This window comes from Chelon labrosus (assembly GCF_963514085.1).
Source record: "Chelon labrosus genome assembly, chromosome: 4".
NCBI classification, from domain to species: Eukaryota; Metazoa; Chordata; class Actinopteri; order Mugiliformes; family Mugilidae; genus Chelon; species Chelon labrosus.
In genome coordinates this window covers 10,818,799-10,840,964 of record NC_140340.1, presented here as the reverse complement: position 1 = coordinate 10,840,964, position 22,166 = coordinate 10,818,799, and the positions used below count along the sequence as shown (strand labels likewise).

The 22,166-nt window shown below is 41.0% G+C and overlaps 3 protein-coding genes across 3 annotated transcripts; 1 reads left to right on the top strand and 2 right to left on the bottom strand.

Annotated features, from left to right (window-relative positions):
- Positions 1-251: 251 nt before the first annotated feature.
- Positions 252-3,804, bottom strand: tusc2b (tumor suppressor 2, mitochondrial calcium regulator b). Its single transcript, XM_084543637.1, has 4 exons — positions 3,660-3,804; positions 2,601-2,846; positions 1,739-1,859; positions 252-1,642 (listed from the first exon to the last, which is right to left on the bottom strand). Exons 2-4 carry the CDS (start codon positions 2,747-2,749, stop codon positions 1,577-1,579), a joined length of 336 nt encoding a protein of 111 aa, XP_084399763.1. The 5' UTR covers positions 2,750-2,846; positions 3,660-3,804; the 3' UTR covers positions 252-1,576.
- A 1,345-nt stretch (positions 3,805-5,149) lies between these two features.
- On the bottom strand, positions 5,150-10,595 carry rassf1 (Ras association domain family member 1). Its single transcript, XM_084543847.1, has 6 exons — positions 10,297-10,595; positions 8,813-8,937; positions 6,974-7,078; positions 5,932-6,220; positions 5,739-5,854; positions 5,150-5,634 (listed from the first exon to the last, which is right to left on the bottom strand). Exons 1-6 carry the CDS (start codon positions 10,586-10,588, stop codon positions 5,485-5,487), a joined length of 1,077 nt encoding a protein of 358 aa, XP_084399973.1. The 5' UTR covers positions 10,589-10,595; the 3' UTR covers positions 5,150-5,484.
- Positions 10,596-16,126: 5,531 nt separating this feature from the next.
- Positions 16,127-18,766, top strand: cyb561d2 (cytochrome b561 family, member D2). The gene is made up of 3 exons (XM_084542537.1): positions 16,127-16,784; positions 16,906-16,943; positions 18,259-18,766. The coding sequence occupies exons 1-3, from the start codon at positions 16,652-16,654 to the stop codon at positions 18,760-18,762; spliced, it is 675 nt and encodes a 224-aa protein (XP_084398663.1). The 5' UTR covers positions 16,127-16,651; the 3' UTR covers positions 18,763-18,766.
- Positions 18,767-22,166: the final 3,400 nt, after the last annotated feature.

Below are 22,166 nucleotides of genomic sequence, written 5' to 3'. Positions count from 1 at the left end.
ATGTAAAATCATTACAAAGAAGTAATAAAGTGGAATGGATTTTGGCACAGACCTCTTTATCCTCCGAGGAGAGCAATATCAGACAGCTTTGTAGAAAACCCTTTCCCATGGAGACTGCACTGAAAGCGTTCACTACTCTCCTTAGTTCATCCATACTTCATTAGCAGGCGCTTGTGCACAAAGGTTTCTCCTTCAAATAATGGTCTTGTCTTTGCAATTTCCTCTGCGGGTGGCTAACTTTATATCAGGTGGAGGTCAGGAGCATTATATCTACTGCAGACCCTATCAGTTCATAATCAACCTTTGCCAAAAGGCTTTGTCATTATAAAAGATTATTTGATAAATAGCTTATGTAAGCTTGTTATATAAAGGCTCATCCAGGCACATTGATGATTGTTTTTCTGTTGTATGGTCATCTTATTAGTATTGCAAATTCCTAGCGGTCTCCTGGAAGAACAGGAGATGCAATCACACAGTCACTTGAACAATTTTATTAGCAAAAGCATGGCCTGAATGTATTTGAATCTTAATATAACAACCCTCAGTCAGTGTGGTGTAATCAGGGCAAGAAAGAGGATTTTAGAAATACAGAGATTATCAATATTAATGCATCGACAAGCGTTTATCACATCTGGCCAGGAGACTGTTACCCCTGAAAAATATTGCCGTTGTATACTCCCTTCAGGTTGTTGAAACTTGACCTTGGGGTTCTTAACGGTAGCTACAGGCTGATGTGCGTTTTAGCGCGTTCACCTATAAAATCCAGTTATTTTTAAAGGGACTTTTATTGACAACAATTAAGAGATACGTCATAGATTTTCTGTCCTCATTTATACTGAAGTCAAATGAAACAGGGACAAGACACAGTTCGGCATTTCAATTTGTAATTAAAAAACAGTCATAATAAATTAAAAGTGAAACATACTTTGCCAAAAGAAAACACCAGTATCTTTTATTAGACTCACTGCTGCTGTGTGTGTATATGTATATATGTGCGGCTCCGAGGTCGCTGAAGTCAGTCCTTCCAACATACTAATATCAAATTAATCCACTTAAGATTTCGTGGGCCACTGATTGTCAACTCCCTAGGCTATTACCTATAAGCAGATCCTGTTCCATGCAAAATAAAGCGAGTCACAATGTTGTCAGAAAACTTCAGTGTGCACTGACGGAGGAATGAACTGGTTACACGTCCCTTAAACTCCTCGGGTTCAATGAAACATACCAGAAAATAATCTGCAGCGTCAGGACTCTGTCAGGTTTCATCCCATGTCTGCACACACATTCACACTTACATGCACACAAACCATGACCTGTAAACTGAGTAGGTTTTTGCCAACTTGGCACTTTTCTGGGTCCCCACTAGTGACCTATTCTGTGTCTAAATTGCACACAAGCCAAAAACAGATCACATGCAGAGGCTCAGTACGCAATACATCAGCCGGTCCACATAAGGGCATCAAACATATCAAGAGATCATGTCATTTTTAAAGGTGGCTCGGGCTTCCCTCTGCAGGGGAACCCACAGGACGGAGTTGACACAGTGGCTAGTCTGAGACACTCGTCAGACATTCAGTCAGGCTTCACAGAGGACAACTGGGAAATCTACATGGATGCACGGGTGGTCCAGCTTAATTATTCCCTGAAAGGAGACAAAAAATTAAAAAAAACATGGATTGAGTAAACAGAGAAATTACGTTGGTGAGAAAAGTCACAGTTGAATATTTTAATTCCTCACCTGAGCTGTTAAGTTTTTGTGAATCCTTTTCAGCTTGGCTTTTTTCCGTCCATTTTTTGTCACAATTGTCTCTTCGTAGAATTCGTGGGCCAAGTCGCCGTCTTCATCAAAGAACATAGAGCTGCATAAAAGAGAGTAAATTCATTATTCATACTTGTGTGTTGTACAAAAGAAGTCCATCAATGAGAAGCGACTCTCTACTTTACAGTGAACCACAAAAAAGGTGGCATTCACATTCAAAAAACGCGCTCGAGCTTTTGCCCAGCAAGCAAGTAGGTAAGTCACACTCGTGGGAATATTGCGCATTCTGTCATTTTGTGCTTAAACTGGTCTTTTTTAAGTGGTTGGGGAAGTACGGTAAGAAAACAAACAGCTCAGTATAAATGTGGTGAATAAGGGGCCAGTTAAAGTACCACAGATTTGCTACAAAGACTACAGTGTGCTTGCGTCTACTCCTTCTAGATACAATAAGTGGATAACTTATGATGGAAGCTGGATGAACAAACGTCCCGAACTGCTCTCTGCTATAATGAGTCAGTGGATGACCTGAATTGCTGGGCCAAAAGCATACATTTATGACTTCATCTTTCCCAGAGTCAACAATACTGGCTGAATATGAGCGCGTAACTCTGTGGGAAAGTTTACTGAGCAAACATCTTGTATTGACCATTCTTTAAAGAAGAAAAAAATTCTCTTTTTTATTTTTATTATCACATCACACGTCGCCATTTTCTATGTCTTCACAAGAACATAAAGTCACTTTTTGTTGCTCCAACGGCGCTCTTGTGCGTAGTATATCTTTTAATGTAAACTGGGCCTTTATGTTCGAAGCACATACTGTGTGGATGGATGCTATAGTTACCTTCGTCGGGTAAACACAAAAGGCGTTGCACCTGGGAAGCTTCGAACTCTCGTCAGTGTCTGCCCGTTTCCGTCTTTGGTTGGATCGTCACCACTACCTGAGCCAGAAAAAGGCCAAAATCCTTTGGATTTGGAGCCGCTACCACCCATCTTCAGCTGCAGCACATTATTTTCTTGGGTCACAGGGCTGCCAGTGGTGCTACAGTGTTACTGTACTAGATGAACTGAGACCTTCGGGATAGGAGACCTGCCACGTGAAGGGAGGAATCGGATCATTCAATATATTGATCACGCAAGAAGTCTCTGCAATTCATAGCGTATTCTAGGTTAAGCAAGTGAGAGTTATGTGCACATTTATTGCTGAATCCCATTTTTCTGTGAACAAGTGTGAACAGTGTTACCACAGAAAAGGGACTGTACCTTTACCTTAGAAAGGTAAACAAATAGGTTTCACTTTACTCCAACACATATGGACTCTGAGACCCTTAAGGCAAATAGTATCTTTCTTATTGTTCACATAGAGAATACAACACTGATGTGATAAGAGGGTAATAATCCAGGGTGATGTCCACTCCATTTATGGTGAAATCCGAATCATGTGTCCTGCACATATGTCACATGAAGAAGGCCAAAGACATGACATGGCAAAATGATACTAAAACAGCCCCGTCAGCGTCGCGTACAAACAAGTCTACTTTTATTATGCTATAAAAATAGTTCAAAAGGGCAAGTGGACGTTTGAAATAGACTATTTAGCTCTGATTTGAGTCTTAAGGACTCGGGACGTTTTCTTGACATGTCAGCTAATTGAGCTAGCTAACCTTGACCAGCAACGCCAACACAAAATCGGTCTTGCTCTCTTTTGTTACAGTACATTCGCTGTCACTTTACCTCCTGCCTGACAACATCACCTTCAGCTAAAGACAACTAGCACTGCGTTGCTAGCATTAGCCGGGTCAACATGTTTCTTGACAAAATAACGTTTGCTGATGTTGACAACGGCTCAAATGAGCTGGTTTCATAACCAGCGCTGGTGACTGTGGCTCAGTTGAAAACATACCTAAAGCGGGACGTGGCGCGTTCGCAGATAGGATTTTTTTTTTCTTTTGATGAGGTTATCCTGCTGGGTTGCTAATTCTTTACGTGCAAACGCCTCATAACGCTCAACTATGATAGCTGTTTATGCTAACTAACGCTGCACCTTGTTCTTCTGTCGTTTCCTCTTACGGTTGGTTCAGAAACACTGTGGCGAGCTACCGCCCCCACATGGAGAGGAGGGTGAACTGAAAACACTGTTTACAGGGAAGAGCTGTGCAAAACTGTGCAGTACATCAGTATGACACTCTGTAGAGCCATAAGTTTTCCTTTGATGTTCCCTCTATCCATCCTCTATTCTACCCTCTATTTATATTTTTTGTGTATCTCGTTATTATCGATTATCTGTATGTGTTTTGTACTAACCACCACAACAATGTGCAAACATATGCGGTAACAAAGACAATTCTGATTCTGTCTCTGAAATATGTAATAAATATGAACATTCATTCATTCATTCATTCATCTTCTGTAAGCGCTTATTCCTGTTAAGGGTCACGGTGTTCTGCTGCAGCCTATCCCAGCTGTCAGATCCGCCAGTCCATCGCAGGGCTAACACAGAGAGACAGACAACCATTCACACTCACACTCACACCTACGGCCAATTTAGAATCACCAATTAACCTAACCAGCATGTCTTTGGATGGTGGGAGGAAGCCGGAGTACCCGGAGAGAACCCACGCAGACACAGGGAGAACATGCAAACTCCACACAGAAAGTGACTGTGGATTTGAACCCGGGACCTTCTTGCTGTGAGGCATCAGTGCTAACCACCACGCCACTGTGCCCGCCCATAAATATGAACAATATAAAATATACAAAATGTACAAGGAGTATATACCATTAAAAATAGCTGCAAGAATTATTTTGTTTTGTTAGGGAGCAAATGACTTAGCCTTGTGTTTATTGCAGCAATCAGCATAAAAGCATCCTGTACTTGTGTACTAATTTTGCATCCAATGATGTGCTTTCTCAGATAATAAAACAATACATTTTGGATGCATTTGAAGACCAAATGCAAGCCAGGTCCTATTGCCAGTGCCATAATATTAGTGGTCAACCTCTCATGGCTGAGTTGGACCAAATCCCTGCGGACAGGTTCACAAATCTGGTGTAAAGCCCCCTGACAAGAGTGAAGGTTGTTATGGGATCATACTGAGGCTTACGGCCTTCAATAACATTTTTAATCACATGGATATAATACAAAAGTGTTCACGCACTTTTGACCATCATACTCTGGCCCCCACTTCCTGGCTAAAGCCGGAGCACACTGTTAAAAATAAAGACAATTGACTCATCGTTTATTATGACGTGTTTATTAGATAATGTGAATATAAATGTATTTTAACTTAATTTCACAAGTTGATTAAAGTGCTAACATTTTAAAAACTGTTTCAGAAATAATAAATGGAGATAAATTACAAAAAAATCCCTAAAATGTTTTTTTTTTTTAATATCACAATAAATAAACTGATCGAGCAGCATGGGTATTAAAGGAAGAATTGCATCCAGTTAAGATAGTCTTCTAGGTTTTGTGCAAATCCCGTTCATAACAGTGCCTGTGTGTTCACAACAGTAGCATGACCTGATCCTTAAGATAATTCACATTAAATGTAACAGCAGCCTCCCTGCTTTACTAGAAACCTATTCTCCCAATAACATCATTTCCTGAGCTCTTCCTGTCCCTTTTACGTTTGCTATACATTTTCTAATCGATCCATGATTCTTTTCAAGGCAGGAGTAGGTCTTTCTTAAGGTTCAAACATGAAGATTAGCTGAATGTCTCAGCATCAACCAGGGGTAGTGATCTGGGCCATGGCCTGCTTCATCCGGTCTCTGGCGAGAGCGTAGCGCTTCACAATTTGCCGTACGTGCTCTTCTTCCTCCCGCTGCAAGATTCGCAGAAAGTTGCACAACTCGGGAAAGCTAAAGGCATCCCACTGCGGAGGAGAGTAAGCGCGTGTTAAAAGCAGCTGTACACGCAGAACATGTACTGTTAAAATGTCAGCAAAGGTATCATCCTCAGAGGCGAGTTGAAACGTACGTTTACATCCCCAGTCTCGTTTTCCTTCAACACCAGACTCAAGACTGTTTCTCTGGGGCCAGCACACAGGCGCAGATACAGAGGACGCTCATCATCAGACAGTTTACGCATGTACACTGGAGGGAAAAACAATCAGAGCTTCAGAATTCAGCGTTTTGTTCCCTGATCAACAACACAGCGTCAAGCATCCTACCTTGACCTTGCCTCTCGGTGCGCTCAAACAAGGCAAACTTCGCCGGGTTGTCCACCATGGTGAACTTGTTGAGCAGTGCCTCGATGACTTCTCGTACCCGTGTTTCGGAGCTTATGTGCAGGTGCTTTGCTGTATCTTTGGGGAGGTAGAAGGACGTCCGCCGTTTCATGCGCCTGCCCTGCCCCTCATCCTCCTGTGTGAAGCTCAGGCTCTGAGGAGGAGGCAGGGAGATGGGGCGGACCAGCTGAAAGTGGACCTTGATGAAACCAGTGTAGGACCCGTCTTTATTCTGCAGGGTAGACAGAGTTAGACTGAACTCAATCCACCGTGGATCATATGATCGTATAATACACTAATATACACTGCCTGGCCAAAAAAAGTCGCCACCTGGATTTAACTAAGCAAATAGGTACAAGCCTCCTACTGGATAATTACAGCATGGGCGATTATCTTTTAGCTGGCAACAAGTTATTTAACCCCAACTGATGCAATGAGTAGCTTCTCATTTCTAAAACAACCATGTCTAATGACACATCCTGTGGTCGTGGAAAAGATGTTAGTCTGTTTGAGAAGGGTCAAATCATTGGCATGCATCAAGCAGAGAAAACATCTAATGAGATTCTAGAAACTACTAAAATTGGGTTAAGAACTGTCCAACGCATTATTAAAAACTGGAAGGACAGTGGGGAACCATCTCATCAGGGTAAGAAGAGAGGCAGATGAAGTTATGCACACATCTTGCGAGTGCCAAATTGTGAAAGAGTGGTTCAGGGAGAATGAGACATAATTTTCACACATGGATTGGCCATCACAGAGTCCAGACCTCAACCCCATTAAGAATCTTTGGGACGTGCTGCAACACTGGATGGAAATAAATCTTGTGACATTGCAGAAGCTTATTGAAACAATGCCACAAATGCGTGCTGTAATCAAAGCTAAAGGCGGTCCAACAAAACATTAGAGTGCGTGACCTTTTTTTTTGGCCAGGCAGTGTATATAACGCATGTTTTTGCATGTCTGAATGTCCAGGAAAGTCACTCACATCCACCATATAGAGGTTACTGTTGATCTGAGCATTGTAATCGATGACCCTCTGTTGAATCTCACCAACACTCAGCTCCTGTTTACCCAACTCGATCTTTTCATCCTGAAAAGAAAAGAGAAGACATGGTGGTAGGCAGGAGAGTGACAGAAAACTTAAGAATGGAAGCAAAATTTAAATCAGTTCAGGCTCCTTGCAAGAAAAAAATGAAGACTTTTACAATTTCATGAAAGATTTGGCCGATGATCTATGGCTCAGACTCACCTTGTGAAAGAAAGACGTATATGCAGTGAAATACAGTTCCAGCTCTGAGCCGCTATCTTCCTGACTGAAGTCACTTGCTGTGTTTCCCCAAATCATCTTAAAAGCTTAAATTTCTGTCATAACATGCATCCGTTTTAAAATAACCTCTGGAGCTGTGTGCAACAAATCGCTTCGCTGTCCTCCTTTTCTCTCTTCTGCTCTGCCAGCAGCACTTTTGACCTCAGCATCTCCATTTGCTCCTCCCTGCCAATAAAGCCTGACAAAGACGTCTGGAGGGTCGACCCACTCCCAGTGAGAGCTGCTTAATTATTCTAAAAGCTAAACTTTCTCCTGATCTTGTTAAGTCATACTCACTCTTGCCCAAACCCGAACCTATCATTAATAACGGTCTGCACTGTAAGCTTTATTTTTGTAAAATTCACTATTTTACTGCTGCAGTTTCCCCCAGAAGCATTTAAACCATTTAATTTATCTTCTTAATAAAAGGGTGATAATGATTGGTTATTCCTGGGTAGAGCTGTGTTGGAAAAGGCATCATTTGCAAAATAAAATAACTAAAAATGCCAATCAAAATCACATTTTGTGACCTCGTCATCTGGTAAACGTAAAACAGATCAGGCATAACATTATGACCTCCTTCCTAATATTGTGTAGGTCTCCCTTGTGCCTCCAAATGGACATGAGCCTTCTGAGGGTGTCCTGTGGTGTCTGGCAACAGTTTGGGATCTAATTAATTTGGAGGCCAGGTCAACTCTGCAGGTGCTGTTTTTCATGGGGTGGTTCCTAAACCTTTTTTTTGTGTGTGTGCCTGTGTCAGGCTGCATCCTGCTGGGGATGGCTGCTGCCATCAAGGAGTGTCATTGCTATGGGGTGGGGGTGCCTGGTCTGGTCTAGGTGGGTGCTACATGTCTAAGTAGCATCTGCATGAATGCCAGGTCCAAAAGTTTCTCAACATTGAATTGTTATTTACTTCTTCTGTCGGTGGTCATAATGTTATGACTGATCTGTGTATATTCAATAGTAAGGCTGGATTGAGCACAATGAAAAATGAATGTAAAACTAACAAAAAAATATATAAATAAATGTGTGCAACAAAATAAGCTCAGCTCAAGAAAGAAGAAGAAGCTCATAAAGAAAAAATAAAGGTAACTTTTAATATATGAGACGTTGTAGTGCTCAGTGCTCTTTGGCAGAGTCAGACTTTTTTCTGGACAGCTGTTTAATTGCTGATAGTTGTTAAGTTATCCCCTCCCCTCAGCTCTCTCCTGAATCACTTTCTGAATAGATGCATTCACACTGAATGGGTAATAAAACCAGTATTTCTGAGGACATATGGCTCAGTTACGCACAGTGGACAGCAGTGGACAATCTGGAGGCCTCCATCTGCTTTGACCTGCCCACCTACCCACCATATGACCAGTGCTGAGCATTTTTCCCGGAACCACTTGTTCCCGGTTGCACAGCTAAATGTAATATTAGAATTTACGTTTCATGAATTAAGCAAATATTACTCAACAAACAAACATTTCAAGTGGACTATTGGTTAAAAAAAATACAATTAGCGTCGCTCTTTACCACATTTGTGTCGGTCTCGATGGAGTCAACAGAGAAATCTGCACGGTCTGTTAACAAGCTTCCGTGTGTGCTGCAGTCCAGCTGGATGAACGGTCTGCAGCGGTAGTGACAAGTATAGCTGCAGTCTAAGAAAGAGAGACACACAGAAACCATCACTCTGTCACCTGTTTGTCTCTAAGTGATTCAGTAATTTATTTCTTTGTAAAAACGGGCCCGAGCCTACAATAGAAAGGTCTGAGGAAGTCAAAGGAGACAGAGAAGCAAAGAGACTCCCAGGCTGTACCAGAGAGGAGCTGAACCATGAAGCTTTCCAGAGCTTCCTACAGATTAGGAAAAAGCCTGGGATGAAGTTTCTCATGAATGGGAACACTAACACAGGCTTCCTGAAATCTGGAGATACTAGGAAGTGAAGACTGTATCAGAGTTCTGTGATATTTTAATGGACCTGCCATAGATACTATAAGAATGCATGGGCTTTATTTTCAACAAGGCTTCAACAAGGTTAATGACTCTATTGTTTACCACACCAACAAAGAGAAAAAAGTTATTCTATATTTTTATTTATTTATTTTATCTCTATATATTTCTATATATAAAGGTCAAAAGGTGTCTTTCATTATGTTGCTCTCGGCAGCAAACCCATTTTCACCAATCCTGCATAACATTATGACCACAGACAGGACAATTAAATAACACCGACCATCTTGTAACAACACAATGTTCTGCTGGGAAACTTTTGGACCTGGTATTCATTCATGTGGATGCTACTTAGACATGTAGCACCCACCTAGACCAGGCACCACCACCCCATAGCAATGACACCCAGCAGGATGCAGCCTGACACAGGTGCACACAGGAACAACTCAAAAAAATCTGAAGAACAGCACAAGGTGTTGACCTGGCCTCCAAATTCACTAGATCCTAAACTGATCAAGCATCTGTGGGATGATCCACAGAGGCCCCTCCCCTCAACCCATAGGACCCAAAGGCCCCCACTAACAACATTCTGTAGCCAGACACCACAGGACACCCTTCAGAAGGCCCATGTCCATTCTCTGATGAGTCACAACTGTTTTAGAGGCACAAGACAGCCATACACAATACTAGGAAGGTGGTCATAATGTTATGTCTGACTCTCACTAGAATAGCTAGACAATGCAGTTTTCAGCCAACGTTACTTAAACAGGAGTCAATAGTGCTTTTGTTGGGGGCTGAGAACAGCAGGACGGTGAATGAGGTACTGACTCAGAGTAAATGACAGTGCCCATGTTCCTCATAAATGCTATGTGCATTGGCTCATTTATGTGATTGTTTTAGGTCTATGACCGACAAATATTATACATATTATCAGGCTCTACCTCACATAGACTTGTACCTGTTTGTAGGATCACCTCTTAGCTTGTTTTCATTGTGATTGTTGCCAATCAGATAAACGCAGACGCATTCTTTAAACAGATCCATAACCGTTTGTAGGAGGTACTCACTGGCACAGCGTAAACTCTGCTTGTAAAGACCCCAGATGAATTCTCCACACAGGTCACACCAGGTGAGATGAGTGTAACCGTCGGGCTGGAAGTCGTGACCCGCGCCAGCCTCTCCCGCGTGGCAGCTGGGGGCTTCAATGCTGACGCTGTCTCCAACCAGACGGACGACGTGGTAGTGGCTGGGCTGACCGGGGTTTACAGGCGGATGGGCCGCATGGACGGTTGGAGCAGCCAGCTCGATGGGATCATTCACGCTGAGGTCTTTCAGCTCGATCAGCTCACACTTAGACATCCTGTCCTCGGTGTGAACACTGACATGCCAAGGAAGCACTAGCTGTCCATGAGCTGGTATGGGCGGCCTCAAGATGGGTCAGCGCAGTGAGATGCAGACCTTTGCATGTTTTTGTCTCAGTCAGTCTCTGAGGGGAAAACAAAATTTTTTTTTTTTGTTGCAGTCCACTTTCAAGGCAGCGTTTTATTTAGAGGAACAAGTATCCTGTAAATTGTTAGCAGCTGCAAGAGACAGATTGAGATCATTCACACGTTATCGTACCAACACGTCTGACAAAGCATCTGACATATTTGAATCTGTTTAACATGAGGCAACACAGCACAATATTCAGTGTCTGCATGGACTTCACTAACAGAAAAACACAGATTAACCTTTGCTATCTGAAGCCAGGATTCACACGATTATATTAAAATGTGGGACAAGATGACGAATATAATCCCGCGCAATCCAGGGACAGCTCAAACTGTGGCGTGGCAGCGACTCAAAGCTGCATGCTTTAGACAAAACGCTGACACCAGAATGCGGGCCAATACAATGTCACTGATTAGATTCAGAAAGCGGAGAAGTGAAGAGGAAATGTAGAAGAAAAAAACCCTCTGAGCTGAAACGCCCGTCCCTTGCCAGTTCATTAGGCACACTAGTGGAAAATGAAAGCTTATAGGACGGCTCTGGACTAAATCCTAGCTTCATGACTGATGTATTGTTTAGTTTCTGATGAAACAGCCTAGGTGGTGTCACAACTCAACTTAAAGGAAAGATGAAACGGGGACAGCACACATAAATCTTTATGTGTGTATGGTGGGGGTGATAATACTTGTATGTCTATACTTCTGTTTATGCTTCTATCCTACCTGGCCTGGGACTGCAGATGGAAATTTGCTAAATCTGGTACAGTGTATCTTCTCCCTTTTAAGTAATTAATGCATTTTGTACATGGCCTCTGTAAGAAATAAACTAAATAAACTAAAACTAAACCTATAGATAAAGGTTACATCAGGCCAAGTGTCAGCCATCAGTGCTAATAAACTACCAGCAAATGAGCAAGTTGGTCTTTATCTCTTGAAGTCGTCACTGGGGTAATTCAAGATCATTTTGGAGTTTGTGATGCAGTTAAACTGTATGACACTGTATGGACTTAAGCGTTTCTGATATTTATCATAGCCCATTGACTAAAATGGAGTTGTCAAAATAATAAAAACACAAGACAATACAAGTCTGTGTTTTAAAGGCTAAAGTGTGTTTTTCCTGCACTACTGCACGGTTTATGTAATATGAAACGTGGTTTATTAAACTTCAGTGTGAATTTAAAGTGCTGGTAACATTTTAATGTATTTAGTAATGATGAAACTGCACACGATTCTACATTTAGCTGCAGCTTCTAGCCTAATAGTAAATAAAATCCACCGGTGACAGATGCAACATGGAGAGATTCAGATGCAACACTTCACTTTGGGTGAAGAGGTAGAACAAGTGCAAAATGTTCACAGGTGACTCTAAAACTTTACTAAATTAGTTCCGTTGTGGAGCTGCGCTGTGACTTGAATGTGAACAACCCGGGGCTCTTTTCTGTTTTTTTGCCAAGTGGGTCACCACACGGTACAGTTATTCACGCAGAGCAACAAGGACACATTGTAAGCAGGATCATCCATGCGTGTTTTTATTCAATTATTATTTTATATCGGTTTATGCTCAACTCAAACTATGCTTCAGTCTGTGTCATAGATGATTCCCACATTAGTCTGTGGTAGTTTCTAAATGCAGCCGGACTGGGCAGCCCGGTTTAATCCTGTAGTCTGAAACGGGACGACGAACTCAGCTGACATCAAATGTCACAAAGGATTTTGTTTCTGACCGCGAGACTGATAAAAAGAATGTCCTTACCTTGTTTACTTCATCACCACCACTCGTCGCAGGGACGATCTGGAGAATGAACGCAGTTTCTGGATGAATTAGCGCCGAACCGTCCCTCGGAGGCAGAGACGCACACACAGGAGTTCGCGCATGCACATTGTGATCGTGGGATTACCGTCTAATCCCACTAATTTAGATGTGTTTTAAAGTGCACTAGGAGAGGGATCCCCTCTGTTCTCACTCACAGACCTACATGGGTTTACAGTGATGAAGTGGTAAATAGACCACACTCTGTCATAAATATATATAAACATACAAAGGGTCACTGTAGTATTTAAAAAAAAAAAAAAATATATATATATATATATATATATATATATATATTTCAATATCAGATTTCTCACTGGTTAAATCATGGTTGGATTAATAATAATAATAATAATAATGAATTAATCTTAAAGTCTGAATGGTTGCTGCAATGCATAATTTAATAATAAAATAAAATAAAATAATAATATATATAAATATAATAATAATTTAATGATAGTTCAATATTATCATAATGAAATCATAATGATTGCTGCAACTGATAATTTCAGAATTTAATAATATAAATACAATTATTTAATAGTGTATCTAAAATTTCTTCTCACTTGCCTTCAGTCCAGGTTGAGGAGGATATCTTGGATTTATGCAGACACAGTTTTATACACAATATTATTTCATGATGTTTTTTTTACTTATTTTAGCTCATATCTGTCCGTTTTTATATCAACGGGGCTCGGGCACTTCAGTTCAGCAGAGGCTGTTTTTAAATGTGCTATAGAAATAAACTTTGACCTGGTTAAAATTGTTGCTATATCAAATGTATAACACGCCAAATATTCACATTTGGGTTAAAGTTCTTTAATTATGTCATATAAAGCATGTTTCCTTTTTTTGAAAAAAACAAAAAAAAAAAATCTTAGTCCATAAGAAACAGTAGGGGAGCGCTGGATAAGTCAGTTTGAAAATAATACACTGTTTAAACTTTGATTAAGAGACATTTGGGAATCATTCAGGGAGGAAAAAGCCTCCAGGCTCAAATATGGCACAGGAAACACTCTTCTTCACAGTCTGATATCTCTCAAACAGCACATGCTGGGATACAACAATGCGGTCTGATAATCTGTCAAATTTATGTCTTCATCCTGGTACAATTCTCCATCTATACTAGTAGTAGAAGTACTGATTTTAAAATGTTTTCAGATATTTGAATCCACAGCATAAAACTACAATGCATATCTAGACTATCCTGAGACTGATGTCATCAGGAAGTAAGACATATTATCAGCAACACAATTCACTAAAATGTGTAGTATCTATATAGATTAGAAAACTGGATTATTATTACTGACACAGTACTTGATATACTACGGTTTTTAGATGAGACTGATGCAGATGACTACAACGGAAATGTACGTAATGTCAAGACTTAGCACAAATCTGCACACACTTATTTGCATTCCACAGCTGTACTCCTTTTAAAGACGACTCATTTTGAAGTCAAACTTTGGTGCCACCATCTGGACTGATCAGTCTTGTCTGAGTGCAGGTCACAACAAGAGCCCAAAGCCTGCAAACAGACAGTCACAAACAGAGGGAGCTTTATGGTTTATCTGGCTTTGTTTTATAAATAATGAAGAGGCCATGTGGCACTCTACTTTAAGTATTATCATGTGTAAGACAGAGACGGAGAGAAAGACAGACAGGACAGAAGGGAGGGACGTTCTCAGTGAGCATGTTGTTGTTTTCTGTGCTGCCTCTAAGTCCCAGTGTGCAGAGGCCCTGCAGAGTCACAGGCCTATTAGAGAGTAACTGGAGCACAATAACCAGTGAACAGCTGACCAGTGAGTGTCTGCTGGATGTGGAATTGGATGTATGAGCTACGAGCTTGAGATTTCCCATACAGTACTGAGTATAAGTTTTGGCGACTTATTTATTTGTGGCAGGTGAGACGACCCAGCCCATAACCTGTGCAGCCACTAATACCGTCTGCTCCCTCGCCTATGGCCTCAGGTTTGAATATAATGATCCAGGTTCACATCTCTGATTGGTCACACGTACAGAAACAACAAACCCATCAAAACCCATCAGTACATGAAGCATTTCAAAGATTCAAAAATGACAATACTTTCAGTCATTTTAACTTCATTTTCAAAATATATTGAATTATTTTGCTTTAAATGAACGAACTGACTTTTTCACTTGTTTTTGATTTATTTATTTATTTTTATTTTTTGATATCTGTAAAACTTGTTTACATGAAGATTACTCTGCTAATTGTGTTGTTTCCAGAAAGATTATGTGACCAGCATCCACGTCAGCCAGGAGCTGATGCGTTAAGTTGACCCGAATAAACAGAGATGACTTCCGGACAAACCCAGACTTTCAGAATAAAAGCGTTCAGTTACATTTGGTTGCATTTTTATTGCATTAACAGAGCAATCTCCCAGACTGTTACAAATATCAAACTTAATTTTTGTTTTGAATGTTTAACTGTATTTATCTTGACTGGCAGACAATGACAGCTCTGGTTCATAACTCTCGGAAAGTGTCCCCTCATTGATTCAAGTTTTATTTCTGTAGCATCGATAAGAATCCAAATCTTCAATCGCCGTCTGTGTGATGCTTTACAGAAGCCAAAGCCACTCAGATTCTCTTTAAGAGAGCGTTAACAAACCTTGAGCAGAACCCGGGTAATATGGGCTCTACAAAAGCTACAAATGTGTCTACCCACAATAAAATACTGTTTATTCTGTACATATATCAAAAACAAATCTTGTACGTAGAGTTAGACTTAGACAGGCTTTATAGTCATTCAGGTATGCAACAAGTGTACACAGAACGAAATTACGCCACACTGGCTCAGCACAGTATCAAAATATAGCAGCAGACTGGCTGTGTATAAAAGTGGGTGGTGACTACAAATACTTGTTCAGTTATTTTCGCAACATACAGAGTACAGTATAACGTGTAGAGCATTGCATAAAACCCAGTGAACAAATTCAGCAGTGCAAGAGTAATATGTGGTATTGACAGTAGTGCAAATGAAACACTCTGTAATATTGCTAATAGTGCAAATACAGTAATCTTTAGTGTAGCAGTAGTGCAACTAGTCTGTAAATTGTGAAGTGGCAGAACATTCATTCATTCATTCATTCATTCATCATTCATTTTCTATACCTGTTTATTCCTGTTAAGGGTCGCGGGGGTCTGCTGGAGCCTGTCCCAGCTGTCATTGGGCGAGAGGCAGGGGTACACCCTGGACAGGTCGCCAGTCCATCGCAGGGCTAACACAGAGACACAGACAACCATTCGCACTCACACTCACAACTACGGTCAATTTAGAATCACCAATTATCCTAATGAGCATGTCTTTGGACGGTGGGAGGAAGCTGGAGTACCCGGAGAGAACCCACGCAGACACAGGGAGAACATGCAAACTCCACACAGAAAGGCCCAGCCGGCCCATGGATTCGAACCGGGGACCTTCTCGCTGTGAGGCATACAGCACATTAAAAAAGTGGTATAGCAAAAAGTAGAAAGAACCTAGGGAGTCAACAACAGTGCAAAAATTAGTTAGATGCACAGTTGCATAAATCAGTAACAATGTTCACCCATTCTGTAATTAGACTTCTTTTTTACTCACAGTTGTATATTTCAACGGCAGTATTCATTCATTGTATAGTTATGTTTACAGTTATCCAGTGTAGTCGTATATATCAGTGACCAGTGTATATTCGCAAAACAGTTAAAAGTTTCACCTGTTTATCTTCTGATTATATATATGTTTTGTATTCTACCTCACACCTCTGCATGTTTTCATTAAGATATTGCGAAAAGTGACAATAAACACGACTTGAATCTTGGCCTTTATTCTGAAAAGAAAACCCCGGAAGTTCTCCTTAGACCGGTGGGCGGAGCTACACACCAGCGACACCAGAGACAAATCTGAGAGCGGATGTATTAATGATTCGGACGTACAAACGCATACATTATGACTGTTATGTGTCAGTGTAGTCTTCCGTTTGTGTTCTTAATTCACACGAAGCAGCTCAGCAGCAGAGGGAAGTAACAGACTGTTAATCCACCATCACTTCCGCTTCTCGTTGGTGTAAACTGACTTGGTTCACGTACTGAGAGCCTGGTGTCTAAAGTTCATTTTGAAACATGATCAACAACAGAGAGACCGAATCAGAGCCTCGGTTTTACGGCTATACCAGAACAGCTTCCGCTGTCCTGACCCACTTCATCTCTTTCGTCTTCACTGTATTCATCGCTGTTGTGTCTCGACCTGGTACAAGTGAGTGCTCTTATTCAATGCATTTGCATATCAGTGCGTTTTCGTTTTCAGTGTGTCTCTTATTTGCATATATGGCGCTGCTTGATTCATTTTCCTTAATGTATGTATTTATTTTTTTCAGGTTGGTTTTCTTGGCATCCTTTCTTCATGACACTGGCTGTAAGTTGAAACTGAAACACACGAAACAAATAGACCAACAGAGAATTCACGTTTAAATTTAGATGCTAAACATTTGCTCGATTAATCAGTTGCCAGCCAATATCTGGTTTGTTATTGTAAAAAAAAAAAATGAACACATTTGCACATTTAAAATGATATTTTTATATTTCATATTATCAGTCAATCACTCAGTCAGACTTTATTTGTATAGCACTTTTCATACAAACAAAATGTAGAACAAAGCTCTTTATAACCCCACCTGCACCCCCCCAAAAGGTAGGTCTTCAGTTTGCTTTTAAAAATGTCAACACTTTCTGCAGCCCACAAGTCTTCAGGCAGGCTGTACCACAGACGGGCACCGTAGTGATAAAAGGCTGCCTCACTGTGGGTTTTTGTTCTAACTCAGGGTACTATTAAAAGGCCACTACCAGAAGACCCAAGGGCTCTTAAGAGGTTCATATGGTAAAAACAAATCTGATTAATAGCTTGGACTAAGACCATTAAGAGCTTTATAAACCAACAAAAGGATCTTAAAATCAACTCTGAAGCAAACCAGAAGCCAATGCAGAGACTTTAAAATGGGTGTAATGTGCGCTCTCTTTCTGGTCCTCGTCAGCACACAATTTGTAATAATTGTAAGGGTAAAATATTTTTCTTGGGAAGACCAGAAAGTAGGGCATTGCAGTACTCAATCCTGCAAGTAACAAAAGTATGCATCAGTGTCTCTGTGTTGGCTTGAGAAGGAAATGGTCGCACTCTGGCAATGTTTCAAGACGATAACATGCAGTTTTAGTTATGTTTCTAGTATGTGGCTCAAAACTAAGATCTGACTTGAAGATAAAACCAAGATTTTTCACTTGCTCACAGGATCTTAATGCCAGTGTTTGAAGTTTTGTATTGAGTTTCTCTCTCTGGGCTTCAGAACCAATAATTAAGACTTAAGTTTTGTCCTGGTTGAGGTGTAGAAAGTTTGATTCCATCCATGACTTGATATCTAAAATACAATTAAAAAGGCCATCAGTTGGCCCAGAGTCATCAGGAGACATGCAAAATAAAGTTGTGTATGCATAACTGTGGAAATTTATGCCGTGCCTCCTGATAACGTTACCAAGTGGTAGCATGTAAAGATTAAAAAGTGTTGGACCTAAAATAGAATCTTGAGGGACACCACAATCGATTTTATAGCTTCTTAATGAACTTTCTTCCAAGGTTACATAGGTTCTCTGTCAGATGAGATTTAAACCAATTAAAAATGATCAAACAGACAGATTAACACATCCTGAAATTTGTAACTTTCTGTCTTTTTTCCCACCAGTTCTGCTTCTTCATGACAGAAGCCGTACTCCTCTTCTCACCCCACGGCTCCCTCATCAAAAAGTTTTCACACAAGACCAAAGGCCGTATTCACTGGATCCTGCAGTGCCTCTGTGTGTCCTGTGCGGTCCTGGGCCTGGCTGCCATCTCCTACAACAAACACCTGAACGGGAAGCCCCACTTCACCTCGTGGCACGGTCTGCTGGGCCTGCTCACGGTGTGCGTGGTCTGCGTGCAGTCTTTCGCGGCCCTGCCTCTCATTTACCATTCTCTAGCCAAAGGCTGGTCCCTCGCCAAACTCAAGCGCTACCACGCGGCGTCGGGACTCATCACCTACCTGCTCGGCAGTGCCAGCCTGCTCCTCGGCCTCAGCTCGGCGTGGTTCACTGCAGCTGTCAAGGAATACGCCTGGTACCTGTCTGCACTCTGCCCTGCTCTCTGTGCCCTCATCATAATGAACCAAGTCTCCAGTTCTTACATGGCTAAAAAGCGGCTGCAGTCATGACAAAGGACATAATACAGACAGTTTAACAAAACAGTCCGACAGTCCGACAGAACTTTATATCAGAAATACTTGAAAGTCAAAATTTATTCAGTTTCATCGGCTACGTGCTTCTCTGACTTTTCTTATCTCACCTTTTTTAATATCCACACGATTGCAATTGGGTTTTATCTTTAAATCTGATTTTGGAGTTAAATGCATAAGTGTTACATATTGGCCTTTGATGGTTGATTTCTAATATTGAGCTAAATTAACGACATTTACACCTGCAAGCCATCAGCTCTCTTTAGAGTTTCCTGCTGATTAAAATGAAAATGTTCACATGCTGAACTAAAATTGAGAATGTGTCTGCTGAACAGCATGTGAGTATGTTTGCACGCTAGCAGCAGCATTAAGCTTTAGTGGCCCCACAGAGCTGCAAGCCAAAGGCTTTAGACGTAACTTCTCAAAATCTGACTGATTTTAGTCAAACTAACTTTCAGTTAATTAAATAAAAACAATTACATTAAAAGCCATTAGTGGTGGGGAGTCATTCATTTCTGATTTTTTCTGACATTTTTGCTCTTACTTGAGCCTCTTTCACCTGGCTCTCTGTCTTCAGTACGTGAGAAGTATGCTCAGGTGTGTTGTCGGGTGACTAGAGCAACATTTGTGAACATTTTAGCTCTAAGTAGCTTTCGCACCGTGCCTTGGGTCATTATGAATTTGTTCTTTGAAAAGTGCGTCCTGTCAGTTTTGCAGCATTTGACCGAGGGTTAGCGGAAAGTAAAGCTTTATATACCTCCTTCAGTTTTCCTGATAGTCATTCAGACCTTGTGGTGTTGTAGAACTCGCCAATGCAGTCCTTCTTTATAAGAATTGCCATATAGTTCATTTAGCCACAAGGTTTATCTGCTAAGTCTCTTTATAGCCTCCTTAAACATTAAATTAATGCTATTGTTACTAACCAGACTGTAAACCTACTTGTTGAACTTTTTGTATCTCAGGTCACGTATTATTTTCCTGTCTTTTGGATGATTGATGCTGCTTTTTGTCAATGATTCAGCCGCTCGTTGAAAAATTGCGGTCTGAAATAAAAGCTTTTGTAAATGATTCACACTGCAATAGAAGAGTGTTTTATTGTTAAAATAACATTGATAACACAGTCATATTTTTTTTCAACTCAGGCTGCATGTATGAAAGTCTTACTGGATCAGCCGTTAATGGGTCAAAGTGAACAAAAAGTTTAAAAAACGCAATTACAAAAGCAATATGTCTTCCATCATAAATAAATACATTTTAGACGCTCGGACTGAAAGGAGGGACAGGTGAGTGGACACCGATAACAAGTTATAAAAAACATTTAAAAGAGAGAAAAAAAAAAAGGAGGAAATATTCCCGAGAAACATAAAAGATGTAAAAAGTGTTTCTGAGAATAAAGACATGGAGTCAATTGCATGTTCTCTGTACAGTTCACAAGCAGATATGATCCTTTTACAAAGTGCTGGCTCCACTTTCAAATATGAAGCAAACTGAATTTGCCAAGACATGCTGAAGAAAGCTAGGGATGGAGGTGAAGCATTCATAAATGACAGGATAGGAGCTGGTGGGAAATAAAACAAAAAGCGAAGTGAAACTGTGGGGGGAGGAGGTCCCCAGAAGAAAACATCGACATTGTAACTCAGTGGGGAATGACATGTCGTCTCAGTTTATCCAGTGTTTTCTAAAGGCTACTAACCACTGCATCTAGCCTAGTTTACCAAGAGAGGAAAGTGACTTTCCTACATCTAAATACCTTGAGGTGTCATGACAACACAGAAACACAGGGATACAGAGAACAGCAAAGACCTAAACTCCCTAAAGCACCGCATACCTACACTGACCGACACTACTGACAGAAGCTACTTACACGGCACTGCATTTAGATGAAACGCTACCACGCGACGGCACTGGCAGTTTATTTTTTTTGTATTTTTCTTTTAAGGCCACCACATCACCACATGACCTGGTTCCACCACAGTCACAGGTATGTATGGAGATGTAAAGATGCCTCGATGGACGTTTGGTGGCTACATTGACTTTAAGGTTTCATATCCTCTCAGGCAGCATGGATGCAATGGGCTCTACAGTTTAGGTAATATTTGTTCTCAGCGCGTTTCTGAAAATTACCATAATACAAACTGACAAACTGTGGGGCGTGGGTCGACTTGAGTGAACGTATCAACAAACGGCGGGGGAGGTGTCAGTAAGAACTGCAACAAAAGAGAGATGACTTTCAAGCTTTTGAAAACAAGCCAGCGACGTTGAACATTGGTTTGAGCTCCATTTGGCTTTCACACTTGGTGCTTCTTAGTCACAATGCTGAACCTGCCCTAAATGTGTGTGTGTGTTTTGAGTTCGACACTGGCTGTCTGTAGATTTGTAAAAAGGACGCACTAAGATAAATGCTAAGACTCAAGACCCCTTTGTGTTATTTAAGGCTAAAAATGAAACAACACAGTCCTAATCCATGTCTCAACCCCTGTGTCATCAAAGGCTAGCATGAATGTACATTCAGTTTAGTTTGAAAAAGGGGGGGGGAATAAAAAGTAAATTACATATTTGGACATAAATTTGTTTCCCCAGAATCGATGCAGTGTGTTCATTATCATCATAATAGTAACTCAGATAATCTCCCTACAACCGAAGTCTACACACTGCACAGTATTGACTTGCAATATAAACGATGATCATGACTGTTATTTACAAAGTATCAACATATTCAGTTATAGTATCACACATAATATTCTTTCAACAGGGGATGCTACAATGCCTATTAAACCCGCTAAGGACTAAAATATGCTCTGAAAGACTAAAATTCATCTTGTTAAAGATCAGCCTTGAAGGATTTTCTCTAAATATATTGAGGACTTTGACATTAGCCACTGTGAGTTCCTGTTTGTTGTCTTATGAAGGGTTCCAGTTTAGCTACACCGTGAGGAAAGCTACTCAAGAACACGGGAGTGAATTAGCGCCGAGGGAAAAGAGCGCGGCTGCCACGTGCGGCGGCGACTCAAGTTTACGTCTGCGCTCGACCGTTTAGCTGCAATATATCGGGAAAAAATCCAACACTTCATTACATCTGAAGTCAGAGGGAAATAAAACTAACCACAAGGCGAGGCCTCGCTTAGAAACGTAGCAGAGGAGGCTGTGCACAGCCCCCGAAAGATTCAGCTGGTCCCCCGTATGACAAAAGGTCTGTTCCCGCGGCTCCGCTGCTCCAGCTGAACAAGTCTGGGATATTCAGCATTAGGATTTAGTTACTCTCGACTTTGTACAGTCAATAAGGTACAAGTTGATTCTCTCATCGTGAGGTGAGAGTCAGTGTGTGTGTGTGTGTGTGAAGTCTAATGAGGCCATTAGGAATGGGAATTCAGATTTATTTCAGT

Coding starts and splice junctions, on each gene's coding strand:
- tusc2b (XM_084543637.1), bottom strand. CDS start 2,749: ATGGGTGGTAGCGGCTCCAAATCCAAAGGATTTTGGCCTTTTTCTGGC. Junction 1,860..2,600: donor TTTGTGTTTACCCGACGAAG/GTAACTATAGCA, acceptor TCTTTTATGCAG/CTCTATGTTCTTTGATGAAG. Junction 1,643..1,738: donor ACAAAAACTTAACAGCTCAG/GTGAGGAATTAA, acceptor GTCTCCTTTCAG/GGAATAATTAAGCTGGACCA.
- cyb561d2 (XM_084542537.1), top strand. CDS start 16,652: ATGATCAACAACAGAGAGACCGAATCAGAGCCTCGGTTTTACGGCTAT. Junction 16,785..16,905: donor TGTGTCTCGACCTGGTACAA/GTGAGTGCTCTT, acceptor TATTTTTTTCAG/GTTGGTTTTCTTGGCATCCT. Junction 16,944..18,258: donor CTTTCTTCATGACACTGGCT/GTAAGTTGAAAC, acceptor TTTTCCCACCAG/TTCTGCTTCTTCATGACAGA.
- rassf1 (XM_084543847.1), bottom strand. CDS start 10,588: ATGTCTAAGTGTGAGCTGATCGAGCTGAAAGACCTCAGCGTGAATGAT. Junction 8,938..10,296: donor GCAGAGTTTACGCTGTGCCA/GTGAGTACCTCC, acceptor TCTCTTTCTTAG/ACTGCAGCTATACTTGTCAC. Junction 5,635..5,738: donor ACGAGACTGGGGATGTAAAC/GTACGTTTCAAC, acceptor TCTCCTCCGCAG/TGGGATGCCTTTAGCTTTCC.